Source organism: Schistocerca piceifrons, chromosome 2 (assembly GCF_021461385.2).
Source record: "Schistocerca piceifrons isolate TAMUIC-IGC-003096 chromosome 2, iqSchPice1.1, whole genome shotgun sequence".
Classification (NCBI taxonomy): Eukaryota; Metazoa; Arthropoda; class Insecta; order Orthoptera; family Acrididae; genus Schistocerca; species Schistocerca piceifrons.
The window spans coordinates 425337308-425353885 of record NC_060139.1 but is presented as its reverse complement, the minus strand read 5'-3'; the positions used below and the strand labels follow the sequence as shown (position 1 = coordinate 425353885).

The following is a 16578-nucleotide window of genomic DNA, read 5'->3' as shown; positions in this document are numbered from 1 at the left end:
ACATCGAAGACTTTCCGTACAGTACAGGAACAGTGTTTTGCCACAACGGAGTGTCTACAAATGGATTGAAAAATTCCGAAATGGTTGCATAAGTGTTACACGATGAAGGAGCCGGACGACCATTTACCGCCACAAATGAAGAAACCATGGAGCATTCACGTAAAATGATTCTCTTAGACAGACGATTAATTATTGACAAAGTGGCACATCATCTGCAAATTAGTCATGGTTCTGCCTACGAAATCATCCACAACAGACTTGTGTCTCATAAAGTTTGTGTAAGATGGGTCCCAAAACAACTCACACAGTTGCATAAACAAATGCGCTTGGACATCTGCAAAAAACATTTGGATTGCCATGGTAATGAAGGGGACAACTTCTTAGACGGGATCATTACTGGTGACGAAACACGGAGCCATCTTTATGAGCCCGAGAGTAAATGGCAGAGTATGGAATGAAAACATCCAAATTCGCCGTGTAAGAAAAAGTTCAAGACCCAACCATCCGCAGGAAAACTGATGCTTTCAGTTTTTTAGGATGCTCAAGGTCCAGAACTGAAACATTATGGGCAAAGGGGCACAACAATAAACAGTGTATGATACAGTGAGATGCTTACCGCCAGGCTAAAACCTGCAATTCGAAGCAAATGCCGAGGATTGCTGTCAAAAGGTGTTGTGTTGTTGCACAACTATGTCCGCCCGCATACTGCTGCCCACACTGCTGAAAAGCTCCAGGAACTCAAATTTGAAGTACTGGATCATCCTCCGTATATAATCCTGATCTTGCCCCTTCTGACTATCACTGGTTTGGTCCACTCAAACAGGCATTGAGGGGCCATCAATTTGCCTCGGACGAAGCAGTGAAAGATGCGGTGCATTCCTGGCTTGCAGCTCAACCAAGAATCTTCTTTTATGAGGGCATCAGGAAGCTTGTACAGCGATGGACCAGGTGCGTTGAAACGCAAGAAGACTATGTCGAAAAGGTTCTTGTAAGTTTCCTATTTGATTACAATAAAATTTTATAACCACTTTGCGGATAATAATTGACTTACCCTCGTATTATTAATATGTGTTTGAAATGTTTCGATCAACTGTCTGTTGTTTATGTATATAATATGTTGTCGAGTGCAGAGTTGCATAACTCATCTTTAGATGTCCCTACAACTTTCCAATCAATCAGTCTGCTGGTGCAGACACAAGTGTTTCAGAGCACACTTTTCAGTGCACGGTGTTGAACATGGGGCTCTGTAACAGGCAAGTCCTGCATGTCCCCATGTTCACCTGATTGGATGAATTACCTTTCTTATCACAGTAGGTCGATTGTCACATTCAGATACACTGTCATCCAGGTGAGTGGCTGCTCAAAACATCCACTGCTCAAAATATCCACCACACAATGGACTCATGTTAGTGAAGTCAATGTCAGGTTTCCATAGGACCTGTGGTAGTAATTGAAGGCAACATGACACCTGTGGACTACTTGAACATTATTGTGGACCACTTGCACCTCTTCATGCTTGAAGTTTTCACCAATGGTGATGGCATCTGCCAGCAGGATAACTGTGTGTCACAGTACCAAACTTGTGCTACAATGGTTGGAGGAACTTGATGGTGAACATAGATTAATGTTTTGGCCATGAAATTCACCTGATCTGAATCCAATGGCAAATGTCTGGGATGCCATCAGGTGCCACCTCTGTGCTCACAAATCACCAGCCTGTAATTTGTGGAAATTTTGTAATTAGCATAAACATCTGTTGGCACATATCTTCAGAAAAATACCAATAAATTGTTAAATCCATGCCACACAGAATCACTGCTGTATTGTTCTCCAAAAGTGAAGAACTTCACCATTAAAAAGGTGGTCATAATGTTTTGGCTCATCAGTGTGTCAAATTGATAGTGTTAACAAGTATTTTAAGTCATGTCACTACAATAGAAATACTTACAACTGTCTTGCATAAACTCACCCCTTCCTCCTTCTCTGGACTGTTCAAGAACCACTAACATGCAAGCTGCTGTAGAACAACCATAGCAAAAGTTTGTGTTAGTCAACAGTTAGTGCCCCTTAATATGCTTGCTGTTGTGTAATATCAAACTAGCACACGGCAAAACTCATTCAAATCATTATGTGCATTAGATTGAATTATAGAAAGACAATACAGATACATTAGGACTGTCCAAACAATCTACTGTGGAACACAGTGAAGAAACTGAACACCATTCACAGAGAAGATATATTGTGCAAGACCCCACTGTAATTAGAAGCATGTACTAATTCATTTTTGAATCCTGTTGTGAAAGATTTATTAACATCATTAAAGAAGACATTAGCTAGACATACATACCTTGACTTTAGTATAGTTTTTTTAGAAGCTTGACTTGCATGTTTCATAACACCGTTAGTTTGTCAGACAGGTTTATGAATGTCAGTATCTGTTGGTAATGTCTTTTTTACCTATGAACATGTAAAGTAGGCTTTCAAAGTACATTGTTTATGTGTACGCCATTTGAATGCTCACTGTATTAAGTAACTGAGTGATCGGACAGTCATATGGTTGTCTGAAGGTAGAGTTATATAATTCTGAAATCTATAATATATTATGCATCCAAGCAACAAAAATAAAAACAGCTGATTGGAACATATTAAACACATATTTTTACTAGTGTTTTGATTTCTTAGACTTTTCCAATGCTTATGTTTTCAAAAGGAACATTCTTTGGTTTTCAGGTGCCTGTGCCAGATTATGTAGGACGTAAGGAAATCCTTGACCTATACTTGGGCCGTATACTCAGCAAGGATGTTGATGTTGAAATGTTAGCTCGAGGTACTACTGGTTTCACAGGAGCAGATCTTGAAAATATGGTGAACCAAGCTGCACTGAGAGCAGCTATTGATGGTGCTGATTCTGTTTCCATGAAGCACCTTGAAAATGCAAGAGACAAAGTCCTTATGGGTAAGCAAATGCAATATTTTCTTCCATAATTACTCCCTGCCACATCACTCCCTCTCCTTTTTTGTGCACAAGTAAACGGAAACTTTGTAAGTTTATACTAATTGTTTGTGGGTGTGGGCGGCCTGTTAGCATAAATCAGAAAAAATAAATACAACAGAAAAGGAATTGGACAGATCCCAGGATGAGTAATTCCTAGCCTTATTCAACTGGGGCATCCAGTTTGCAGTCCACTTTTCCAAAATTACTTCCTGCTTCCTATTGCTGAAATAGGATTTTAGCAGATTATTTAATAAGCCAGTGACGATGTACTGAAGATGCAAGGATGTCAACATTAGGAGTGCAAAAGAAATTCACTACTAAATTCAGAGAAGAGGATGGATAGGTGGAAAGAGTACATTGGAGACCACTACAATTGGAAAGAATTGTCTGCCGACATGATATAAGAAGAAATGAATGTCTGTTGGGAAGACTTCCAGGATCCAATATTTGAATGTGACTTTTTCAGAGCTTTGGAAGGTTTGCAACGTTCTAGTGAAATTTCTTAAATAATTTAAGTAATTGGCAACCAAATGATTATTCAAATTGATATGTGGAATCTGAGATTGGGGACATACAATTGAACTTTCAGAGGACTTATCACCCACCACTCCTGAAGCTAACAAATGCAGATAAATGCAATAATTGCCATACAGTTAGCTGCAAGAATAATAAACCGAAAAATGGAAAAGAAATGTGATATGTGTTGTATGACAATTAATTTGATTTTAGGGAAGGCATGCAGTTATGACATTGTGCTTTATAATTTAGGGAATAATTACAAAAAATCTACACACTTACATAGGATTTGTCAACACAGCAAATGTTAGAGACTGTAAAATGGAGGCAGATGCTTCAGACACTCAGGAAAATTGTCATAAGCTACAATAGTAAAGAATAGGAATAAAAGACAAAGAGAGAAGTGCTCTCAATAAACATACCATATTTACTTGAATCTAAGCCGCACTTTTTTTCCGGTTTTTGTAATCCAAAAAACCGCCTGCGGCTTAGAATCGAGTGCAAAGTATGCGGAAGTTCTGAAAAATGTTGTAGGTGCCGCCACAACTAAGTTCTGCCGTCGAATATATGTAGCGCTACACAGGCATGATTTGCAGGCACAAAGATAAATACTGGCGCCAAAACCTCTGTGTCAGTAAATAAATTAAAAAAAAAAAAGTTGTAATACGAGCTTTTTTCTCTGCCCCGAGTTTCAACCACTGCATTTTCATACATTATTCAACTAAGTAAGTATAAATTCCGTGTTGTTCATCTTCGAATGTAGCAGCATTTCAATGTACTACAAAAATCCGACTGGCAAGACTACCGTATTTACTCGAATCTAAGCCGCACTTTTTTCCGGTTTTTATAATCCAAAAAACCGCCTGCGGCTTAGAATCGAGTGCAAAGCAAGCGGAAGTTCTGAAAAATGTCAGTAGGTGCTGCCACAACTAACTTCTACCGTCGAATATATGTAGCGCTACACAGGCATACTTTGTAGGCACAAAGATGAATACTGGCGCCAAAATTTCTGCGTCGGTAAATAAATTTTTTTAAGAAAAGGTGGAAGACGAGCTTTTTTTCTCCGCCCCGAGTTTCAACCACTGCATGTTCATACATTATCCAACGAAGTAAATACAAATTCCATATTGTTCATCTTCGAATGTAGCAGAATTTCAATATACTACGAAAATCCGACTGGCAAGATTGTTTGGGATGTTTGTCAATATGGCCAATTCTACGTTCTGAATTTTTTCCTACCTGTGAGAATAGATGGTTGCTAATAGGAACTTTTATGAATTGCGAAACATATGCAGTATTCTCTTCAACATAAGAATAATATGAATATAAACATTTTGCCATGTATTCTTTCGTGTTTGATGCCTTCTCATTTAAATCCTGTCTACCCAATAACCTACGAAACTAGTGTGAGACAGCAGCAAATGCGGAAGAATATACATATCGTGTCATGTTTATATTCGTATTATTCTTATGCCTAATAATGATACAATCAGAAATGAAGCACGGCAACTGACTAGATTTTTAAATCTAAGATGACTCTAATTTCTGTACAGAATGTGATGTACAAAAGAGGCGTCTGCAAAGATTTTCAAACGGAGAAAAATTTTAGTTAAACTCTCGTTCAGAACATCTATCATACGCAGTCTATTATTTGGTTCTTGTTCATCATTAGCAAAGAAAGCAGCAGTGTAACTAACAGCAATTTGCAGTCTCTTGCCATTGTTTCGCTAATGAGACAATTCCTCTCTCTCTCTCTCTCTCTTTTTTTTTTTTTTTTTTTTTAAAGCAGCGGTAGCGCGCACAAAAGCAAGCCATGCCGCGAGTGGCGACAGGTCGTAAACACTTATTATCAGAAGGCGACAAACAATGCATGACACAGTACAATGATGCATTTTCAGCCTAGAGTGACGTAAACACCTATAACAAAGAGAACAGCACTTATCAGATCAAAGAAAAATAAGCAACCGATTCAAACCAAACGAAGCACGCCTGACGTATAGCAATGGCTACCTGGTAAAGCTTAACTGCTAAGCTTACGACTAGAACCAAACTACTGTAGCTGTATCGTCATTTATTCTACCTAAATTGTGTCTCATATTACAATAGACCAACTTTGTTTCGATTTGGAGGTGCGGCCTAAAACTTTTCTCTCTCCTTGAATTTCGAGTCTCAAATTTCAGGTGCGGCTTAGATTCGGGAAATTTTTTTTTCCTTGATTTCGAGTCTCATTTTTCAGGTGCGGCTTAGATTAGAGTGCGGCTTAGATTCGAGTAAATACGGTAGTGTAAGGCAAGGCTGAAGTCTTTCTCACCTACTGTTCAGCAAAGAATGTATAAGAAGCAGATTACAACTGGCAGAGGGTGTTCTTTCCTCTAAGAAGTCTACTAATAACAAATGCAGGCCTCACTTTCAGAGAAATTTCTAAGAATGTATACAAGGGAATCATGGACAGTGAGAAAACTGAGAAATGAAAGAATCAGAGCATTCGAGAGCGCTATAAAAATATTCTTAATATTTGTAGACTCACACAAAATTGAGTTTGCCCTCCACACAATTTTTAAGGAAAGAAATATTTATAAAATACATACAAGAAGGTACAGGATGAGAGGACATGTCAAAAAGAGGGAGTAATTTCAACTTTGTTAGAGGGTGCTGTGCAGTGCAAGACAGAGATTAGAATACACCCAACAATTTATTGGATTAAGTGCTACTGAAATGAATAGATTGGCACAACAGAAGCAGTTGCATGACGCATCAAACCAGTCTAAAGACTGATGACTCAAAAACATTGTGCTGGAAGTTCCACATTAACAGTTTGCTGTCATCATTATCAAAGGCTTTTGTCAGTTCATGTAATGTTCCCACTGGCAAACAATACTGGTTAAGGACTCATAGATGACATTCACAGATAACGTTTTCTGTTCAGCCAGTATATTTGTTTCAGAGTCCAATGCCTTTTTACTTATATCTGGCGGTGATGTTGAATGATCTTAGCATATTTTTTTGAATGCTTTTGAAAATACTGTCAGAAGTGAATTTGCTCAGAGGTTGCTCTCATTTGTCACTTGTAGCTACCTACAGAACTCTAGTGTTTGTAGGAGATTATTTCGTCACTCATACTGGGAAGTTGTTGCTGTCAGACATTTGCTGTTGTTTTATCAATAATACCATTAACTGTACACTCCCCCCCCCCCTCCCCCAACCCTTCTCTCACCCCCCCCCCCCTTTTCTCTCCCACACACACACACACACCAGGTAGGCATAAGTAGTAGTGGTTTTTCTTTTTTGAGGGGGAGGGGTCAGGAAATATACTAGCTCAGTTTTCAGAAATGCAGGTTCGATATCCAAACTAAAATAATATGTTTATTTGTGTCTTTGTGTGGTGCATACCCTTCCTTTCTCATAGTGGCCTATTCTTATTTGCCCTTCATAATTTCCTTGTCTTCTGTTCTGCACTTTCTTCTGCTAATAACAAGTGCTACTTAGTTGCTGATAATTTCTCAGTTCTTAAGCAAATCATATCTGGAAGCTCTTCATTGTCTTTTCAGAATGCTGGTAGTACACTCTGTAATTACTGTTACAAGAAAATACACTCATGTTCAGAAAAAGCAGAACACTTTAAACGACTAAAGAGAGGACGTTCATATTCACGGGACATGTACATTAGTATGTTCTGAAGAAATGATTAGTATTTGAACCACGTTGGCCCGCGGTTTCAAGGTCAATATCAATATTGTGGCGCAACGCCACCTACTGGTAAAATGTGCCTATGGCTCTTGTTGTCACAATTAACTGGAGGTAATGGATCCGTGTGACTTGAGCGGACTTGCAGGATGCCTCGCAAACTGTACCATCAAATCAGTGAGTCTGGAAGGGGCAAGTTATTGGCATGAGAGAATGTGATGCATCCATTCAGGAAATTGCTGCTCGTGTGGGACAAAGTGTTTCGGCAGTGCAACAAATGTATGCAGAATGGTTCATGGAAGGCCGTAGAACACAACGAGATGGGTCAGGTTGCACTGCCCAGACCATTCCCTGAGAAGATCAACACTTCGTACAAACGGCAGTGCAGGACAGATCAATGTCGTCCTCGGCTCTGGTGCTACAGTGCAACAGTGTAACACATTGTACACTGTCAGGTGTGACAGTTGGTCGCTGTTTATTATGGCATGGGTTACATGCTCATCACCCACTTCTCCGCCTACCTTTGACAGATGTGCAGAAACATGCTAGACAGCAGTGGTGTGTGGAACAACATCATTGGGAACAGGAGTGACATAAGATAATGTTTTTGGATGAATTCAGGTTCTGTTTGTTTTTAAGTGATGGCCGCATTTTGGTTTGCCAGAAACGGGGAGGGGCATCACAGGTCCGCATTCACACAAGACATACTGTGCCAACTCGTGGCCTTATGGTGTGGGGTGCTATTGGATACAGCCACAAATCACAGTTGATGCATATCCAGGGCACTGTGACTAGTGTGAATAACATCCTGCGATCTGTAGCCACACCCCAGATGCCATTTCTCAGCGAAGCAACGCATGGCCACATGTTGCTGCATGAACACATGCCTTCTTTGTGTCACAGGGTGTTGGCCTTTTGCCCTGGCTCGCCAGATCACTAGACGTATTGCCAGTTGAAAATGTGTGGCATATGGTGAAATGACAGTTGCAGCACTGTGACCCAATGCCTGCAGCAAGGATGGCTATCCATAGGACACCGTTTGTGCATGGTATGCGTCATTGCCATCGTGCATGGAACAAGTCATCAGAGCCCATGGTGGACCTTATGCCTACTAGGAACAGGGCACATGCTTTTTTTTTTAAAAAAAAAAAAAAAAGGTTGCATAATAATATTTGTTATCCCCCCCAGGCATGTTTAATGAAATGCTGACCTTTAGAGGATGACTTCTGATTTGTAATGGCTATCAAATACATACATTAGGATGAGCAGGAAATTGAATTGCTATAAAATAAACAAAGTGTAATTGGAGGGATAAAAAAGTGTAATCACCAAGCAGTGGCAGTAGAAAACACATGTAAGGGTTAAAACATGTGCAAGCTTTCAGAGCCAGTGGTTTCTTCTTCTGGCAGAAGTATTGCAGGGGAAGGAAGAGGGGTGAAGAAAAAAGACAGAAAGGTTTATCAAATGGGGAGAGTTTGGAAAAGTCACCCCAGAACCCCAGGTCAGAAGATACTTACTGGACTGGATGAGAAATAAAAACTCATTTTCAAAAACGAAGGGTGTCACAACAACCAGTGAATTCATCAAGTGGTGCCAGGACGTAAAGGACAAACTGAAATATATGAAGTGATGAACGTTGATAGCTAACATGAAAACTACAATTTTCAAGTGTGTTCCAGATAGCTTATTGTTCGTTCTCTTATCATAGGCTTTTCATTCCCAGATTTAATTGCATTGACCATTGTAGACCAGAAAATAAAGAGGGCCTTTTATATTGTTATTGACTTTGGGCTGTCAGTGGGCAGGACATGTCTTTGAATTTCAATTATTTAGAGTTGTAATGTAGAACTGGGGCTCAGTCAGACAATTATTTACAACATCTCGTGTGAGATAAAGTATGTATTTGTTCGTGAGATAAGCACGTGCTTGTTCAATCTACAGAGTTTATATTATTTTCACAACAAGTGCAGCAATATGCAGATTTGTTTTTGCATTGTACCTGTGTCCATTTATTATATTGGCTTAAGAAGAATCTAATAGGTGCATGGAAGAAACTGCTGGAACACCAAGCTGTGGCGTGTGCAGTGTGGTGAAGCAATTAGCATCACTGGTTGATGGGTTGTGGGTCACCAGTTCAAATATGACTAACAGGAGTTATTTTTTATTTAATATTTATCATTTGTGGAAGGTTCTCGGAATTTCTTATGATTGTGATGTTTGCATATTCTGTATTATTCAGTGTGTGTATGAGTGGCAGCACACTGTATGGTGGTGTTAAAGTGTGCTTTATTGCTACATGTTGTACTTCATTTACGACCATGATTTCAGATTTGGACTTGAGTGTCACTACTACATGACATTGTTTGGTGGAGATGCCCTAGTAGATAGTGTCGGAAGTTCCATGCGGCTTTTCGCGGATGATGCTGTAGTATACAGAGAAGTTGCAGCATTAGAAAATTGTAGTGAAATGCAGGAAGATCTGCAGCAAATAGGCACTTGGTGCAGGGAGTGGCAACTGACCCTTAACATAGACAAATGTAATGTATTGCGAATACATAGAAAGAAGGATCCTTTATTGTATGATTATATGATAGCGGAACAAACACTGGTAGCAGTTACTTCTGTAAAATATCTGGGAGTATGCGTGCGGAACGATTTGAAGTGGAATGATCATATAAAATTAATTGTTGGTAAGGCGGGTACCAGGTTGAGATTCATTGGGAGAGTCCTTAGAAAATGTGGTCCCTCAACAAAGGAGGTGGCTTACAAAACACTCGTTCGACCTATACTTGAGTATTGCTCATCAGTGTGGGATCCGTACCAGATTGGGTTGACGGAGGAGATAGAGAAGATCCAAAGAAGAGCGGCGCGTTTCGTCACAGGGCTATTTGGTAACCGTGATAGCGTTACGGAGGTGTTTAACAAACTCAAGTGGCAGACTCTGCAAGAGAGGCACTCTGCATCGTGGTGTGGCTTGCTCGCCAGGTTTCGAGAGGGTGCATTTCTGGATGAGGTATCAAATATATTGCTTCCCCCTACTTATACCTCCCGAGGAGATCACGAATGTAAAATTAGAGAGATTAGAGTGTGCACGGAGGCTTTCAGACAGTCGTTCTTCCCGCGAACCATACGCAACTGGAACAGGAAAGGGAGGTAATGACAGAGGCACGTAAAGTGCCCTCCGCCACACTGTGGCTTGCGGAGTATAAATGTAGATGTAGATGTAGATGTAGAGATGCCAGGTATTCAAAAATGTCGACATCACCTTGGCTCCGACTAGGCAATGTAAAGGCTGTCACCTACACAGGCAGGAACCAGAATAAAAACAGTACATTGTTCCTAAGGTCTTTGTATTCAGGATACCAGTGGATTAAGAAATAGCAACACATCAATTGCACCATTGGCATTCATCCTTGTTTTCTGAATTTGGTGGTCAGGACCTGACGCAATGGCTGTAAGGATTTGACTGAGGCACCGAATTCAGTAGGTGGGGTGACTTGATGCGTTTGGCAAGTGGACTTTCCTTCCTTGGACAGGACAGACCAGAAGTAGTTCAAGAGCAATGAAGAGAAGCTCAGTGATTGAGATAAATTCTAGACCGAACTGAAGATAACATTTGATGACAATCAACACCAAGTCCGCTTAGCGAAAGAACAGTTGGAACAGGGCCCCACATCATGTTGAAATGACAGTCCTATGTACAGAATGTTTTGACCCTGTGCCACATTGTAAGCAACAAATTCTCACACTTCATGGAAGGTGTCACAGAAAATGTACCAAGCTCTTGTGGGAAAGGATGTCAAAAAAACCAAGGAGTTCATCAATTGGTGCCAGCACGTAAAGGAAATGCAACAGAAAGGAGTCTGAGCAAAGAAATATGACACACTCCGAAATGTGTTCCCTATGACAGTTGCAGATGGGCATCACTACCTCGCCTTTCTGATGCCAGGTAGTAAGAGAAGAGCTTCAGTGTTTTATTTACAACCAGAACTGTTGGGCCAAGTAAGCAAGAGAGGACAGCTATGAATATTGACCCTGTACATCAAGAGATAATAGAGAATGTTTAAGAAGAGGTTTGTTGTTCTGCAGCACTAATCTTCGCCACCAGTCAAACGCACCTGGAAGAATGAACTCAGCCAACTCAGACGTACGCCGCAGTCATCAAATGACAATGCAGCATCCAACCATTGCAGGTACAACCAACTTCTCTGCCAGTTATAACGCCCTACAGAAGAACAGACTTTTGAAGGAGAGAGGACATCATGCCTGTATGTTTCCATTGTGGATGCCCTGGGCAGGTTGAACACTATTACAGAGAAAGAAATTTCATGTTCGATGACTACTACGCCACCAGATGGTAACCATCACAACAGTTCTATTCAGTTGCAGTCAACTGCAAGTGATTACAGTTGACCACCAGCTAATTACTCAATACTGTGAATATCACAATAGACTGTTCACACTGTGAAGAGTCATCTCGTAAAATACATCAGTGTCGTCATTTTCTTCCATGACCACAGATAGGCAATACCCCATGGGGTAGTACGATCCCGTTCTAACCTAGTAATCAGAAATAGTAAATCTTCTCATTCTGTTTATAAGTCGGTGTATTTCTTCATTGATCACCACAGCACATAGGTTCTGTGTTTCAGGTACTGTCCAAGCAGTATCCGAACTAATGCTGCAGTGTCTTTTATTTTTACTCGTGTTATAAATACTATTAACATACCTGTATAAAGCAATAAATATTTGAATAGCCCAGAAAGTACAAGGCCAGGCAAGTAAATCATTCACATATATAGTCAGTAAGTAAGGAGTAACTTTACTTGAATATTACTGAATCTAACTCTTTTTCCACTATTAACAAATGTCCAAGTACTGAGAGTTGGTTAAACAAGTTGTAGATCATAATTGATAATCACACCTAAATATGAAACATCATGTATGATATAAATAAGATCAATCATTTATACAAGTACTACTTAGGTCCTGATTGGCACACAACCCATTAATTGTATTGGTTTTAGGATGAGCAAGGAAATAACTTTCTTTGTGTGGAATCCTCACTTATTCGATGAGGACCAGTATACAAAAGTTGCTGTTTACTTTGTGTGTGTGTGTGTGTGTGTGTGTGTGTGTGTGTGTGTGTGTGTGTGTGTGTGTAAAAGTGAAGATCTCGGGAAAGTTTTTAATGGAATGTATTCTCCTACCTGATATTTTTGCTTTTATCAAAATCTTCTATCATAATAGTTCTTCCTCAATTGTGCCTGTTCGGTCAGTGTGAGTGACACTTTTCTTACCTTTTCATCTGAGAACTACTCTTCTCTTTGTAGATGCAGAAGCAGATTTATCCATTCATTCTCCCTTTTGTCCTACATATGAGTTCTGCTGGAGTAAATTGTGTGTTATACAGTGGCAAATTGTTCATTACCTCTTCAGGAAACACTATAAATGTTCTATTGATTTTGTTTGATTACTGTGTGTATGAGTTCTAATGAAATGGCTAAATTCTCGAAAGATAGATTCACTGTGATTTCCCTTAGGTTGAAAGTGTAATATTAGTATCTGTTTAATGCAATATTCATGTAGAATGTTTTCCATGCTTCACAAGTGAAATTTGATGTGTTACTTAACAGCAGGGCAGCAGGTTTGCCAGCTATTGTGTGTAACTGTTTACTACTCTCTTAATTATCATACCTACTGCAGTAAACTTTGTTGCATACAGATTAATGTACTCAGTTTCCATTACCTGATTAGTGACAATAGCTCTCTGAGCCCATGAGGTGGAATGCACTTTATGATAATAGATTTCGTGGGGATGAACTTCCATGTGGTACTGGTATTTGTTGATAGTGCTAGGCTTGTTTCCACATACATGTACGTACTTAATAGCAGTTCTTTTAATTGCTCTGATAACAATGCATCAATAGTAGTAGACTCTATGATCTTACCTCTAACTTGATTTTCAAGCTGACAGGTGACAGTGCGATGGCGTACTACTTACGTATGTTGTCTTTGTCTTAAGTGACTTTACCCTCTGTCATTAATTACCATGCTCTGTTCTTGTTTTTGATTGATAAGCTTCAGTCCTTTGTCTGTCGACATTTAAAAATCATTTACCTGAAGAGCAGTCTATTACTGCATCCTGTCATAGGAAATGGTTGCCAAAAATGCATTCTACTACCAGTCCACTTGTAACAAGGAATGGGCGTTATATCACTTCATTTCCTATTTTAACTTCCACCTGTGTTTGCATCGTGACATTGTGTGATTTAACACAGATAACTCCTATGGTTTTATGGTTTTTACTGGATATGTGGGTGCTTTTGTGACCTCACAAATTGTATTGAAGAAATTGGATGGCAAAGTGCTCACCATGGCATCCATGTCTGTTACAGTTGTAGTCTGTATCTTTCCTACTACTGCACACACAGTAACTTGAACAATCTCTTTACTCTGAACACAGCATTTAAAATTGTCTTTAGTTAGTTCCTCTTTAATGTCCATGTCCATGTAAAGTAACGAGTTTACTGTGTTCCTTATATTGCCTCCAGTCCATCTTGGCTTGCTATTATACTTAATTTTTTATTTTTATTATAGCGAAATGGGGCTCTTTCACCACCTGAACAATATTTAAGACAGGTTCCTTTATTTGCCAGTTTATATTAAGTGTACAATTTAGTACTCAAATCCTACAAAAGTGTCTTGTTTGTTATCTTGTTAATGTATGTGCCATAATCATAGCATTGTCTTGGTCCAGTATGGTGAAAACGATTTGGTATTTGTTGCCATCTCTGCTCAAATTAAGAGACTTTATGGACTACATTCCTCATGCTGAGTATAGCATAGAAGTGGCATCATTGGGTGTGGCACAGGATTGACGTTATTGTCTTTTGACATTCCATGACTGTAAAATTTCAAGTGCAGCAGAAAGAACTGCGCTGCACTGCTACCATTGTTGTTGTTCTTGTTATTCATATCCTTTGTATTACTTGTGAACACCTGAATTTGTTTATCCTCTAACAGACACTCACATAAGAAAATCGACCATAAATGTGGTACTGCCCCCACCCCAGATGACATGTACTTAGGTGACAAACCTACTTGATTCGTTTTGTTACTAAAAAATCTCATTATGTAGTACGGAATAAATACTTTTACTACCTGTGGTAAAAACAAATGGCACCATGTCTAGTATTTTTTGTTTTATTTTGTTTTGCTTCTGTGGTACATTAATGGTTTGTATTGTAACATTATAAATGTCTTTTTGATTCTGCTAAATTTTCACCTAATGTATTCTCAGATGAGTTCACTTCAGGCTCCATCACTTTTTCTGAAGCACCATTCTGAAATGAAAGTTCAGTAACTGAAGATTACAATACATGTGTCAGTTTTAAATCTAATTTCCATCACTGTTAAATGACATTTCAAAGGATACCATTTCCATTTTAGAAGATGTAGCCTGTGGCTTAGTCAGCAGTTATGTCAGATGACTTTACACAACACTTAGGAGACACTTCTTTACTTTGGGTTGCTAAGTTTCTTATCTGACATGAAATTTCATTATGCATACTTGACATTATAGATCATAATTTTGTTGACATTTCCTTCATAATACCATTGAAATGCTCATCCTTTCAGTATTTTGAGGCGATATGTAGGCAGTGACTGGGTTAACTTTCTTGTTGTGTGTTTTTATTGTCATTGTAATTAACATCACTACTCCACTACAGATAAGATGATGGAAATGATGTATGTGAGATCACGTAATCTAAGTTAATATCAGCACCAAAATGATTAATATTATTTAGCAAGATTGTTCTGACTACACGACATTACCAAGATGAAACAGCAATCAATCACTGCACCATGGTGTGTGCTCGCAACACAAAGTTGACCATCTTGTAAAATTTAGATTCTCATTATTGTTAAAATTAATTATTAAAATTCCAAATTTTAGTTTACTAAACAAAATCTCACCTTGATTGATCAAAAAACAAAGATGATGTGACTTACCAAACGAAAGCGCTGGAAGGTCGAAAGACACACAGATTGAATAGATATGATAATGCAAATTCACTCTACAAGCAAGCCAGTGTAATAGCCAATGTGGCTCTCAGCTTTTCTTCTGTGATGTAGCATAGACAGCAGATGTCGAATATTTTTTAAAAAAATTTCTGGTTATTTCAGTTAGACATTTTATGGTTCTTTTTACAGTAGCTCATTTTCTTTTTGCTCTAGAATCTCTTTTGGTACATCTGATCTTTAGCTTTCAGTGCACAGCAGATTATTTTTTTAGAGCATGAAATAAAAGTCAGAAAAGTTATAACAGTGTAATAAAGTTTACATATCATGTGCATAAAAACTATGTAATGTCAACTCACAGAGTCACTAACGCAATGCATTCCATCAAAAGAATGTCACTGTAAGAAAGTGATTCAACTACAGGGTGTATACGACCCGGGACAACCAGGAGATCCAGGAAAAACCTGGGAATTTTTTCATCCGGGTGAAAACCGGGAAAAACCCGGGAATTGTTTAGAATTCCGGGAATTTTTCATTGTTTTAGTTTTCAGTTAATTTTTTGTGATTTTGACTGGTAAGAACCAATACTCTAACAATGGATATTATTGTATCCCGCTACTGCAGATTAATACTGCAGCAACAAAACATGAACCAGAGGAAAAGAAAACGAAAATAAATTAAGTTGCAAAAGAAATGCGCCATACACAACAACAAAACAGTGCTTATACAAGCGTCTGCCAACAGTAAAGTGTGTCAAAGGCTTTAGGAAAACTATACAATGCTTTGTAACAACAAATTGCCTCCAATGAGCGTGACGTGACAACTGTTCAAATTAGATTCATTTGAGCAGTTGTGGGCAGGCTCATGTGCATGCGCAGTTGAGTCGCATGTGAGTAGTACCTTCTCCCGCTTCTGGTTACGGATGTGTGGCTGGGCGCCAGTACTTAATATTGCTCCTGTTCGGAAATATCTTAGATCCTGGGCTGATGCACAGAGCAGTCCGAGTTGTGGTGGGGAGGTGGGTCGTCTCCACGTGACCTGTGTTTACGTTCAGTGATTTTGTTGTTTCCTCTTCATTTATTGCTATCATGTTAAATGATAACAAAACGGATTTTTGTGGCCAGAAGCTATCAAATGAATTAAAATACGTTCACATAATTACAGCAGGCTAAAATATGTTAATAGTTTCAGATTTTATTTCCACCTTTGACAGTCAAGCATTAATTGCCTTACAGAACAATGAAGTTATTTTTGCCGGTTTGCTAAAGAGATTTGGCTTTTATTAATCCTTTCTACTGAGGCAGTCAATTTATTTGAAACAAAGTGTTTAATTTCACACTATTGGCTAGTTTTAACTG

At 39.0% G+C, this 16578-nt stretch overlaps 1 protein-coding gene across 1 annotated transcript in view; it reads left to right on the top strand.

The window, feature by feature from the left end:
- Positions 1-16578, top strand: part of LOC124776714 (ATP-dependent zinc metalloprotease YME1L-like) — a 94612-nt gene that overhangs the window by 63765 nt on the left and 14269 nt on the right. The window contains exon 10 of the mRNA XM_047251826.1: positions 2731-2956. Within this exon, the coding sequence (XP_047107782.1) occupies positions 2731-2956 (226 nt within the window). The remainder of the gene's footprint in view (positions 1-2730; positions 2957-16578) is intronic.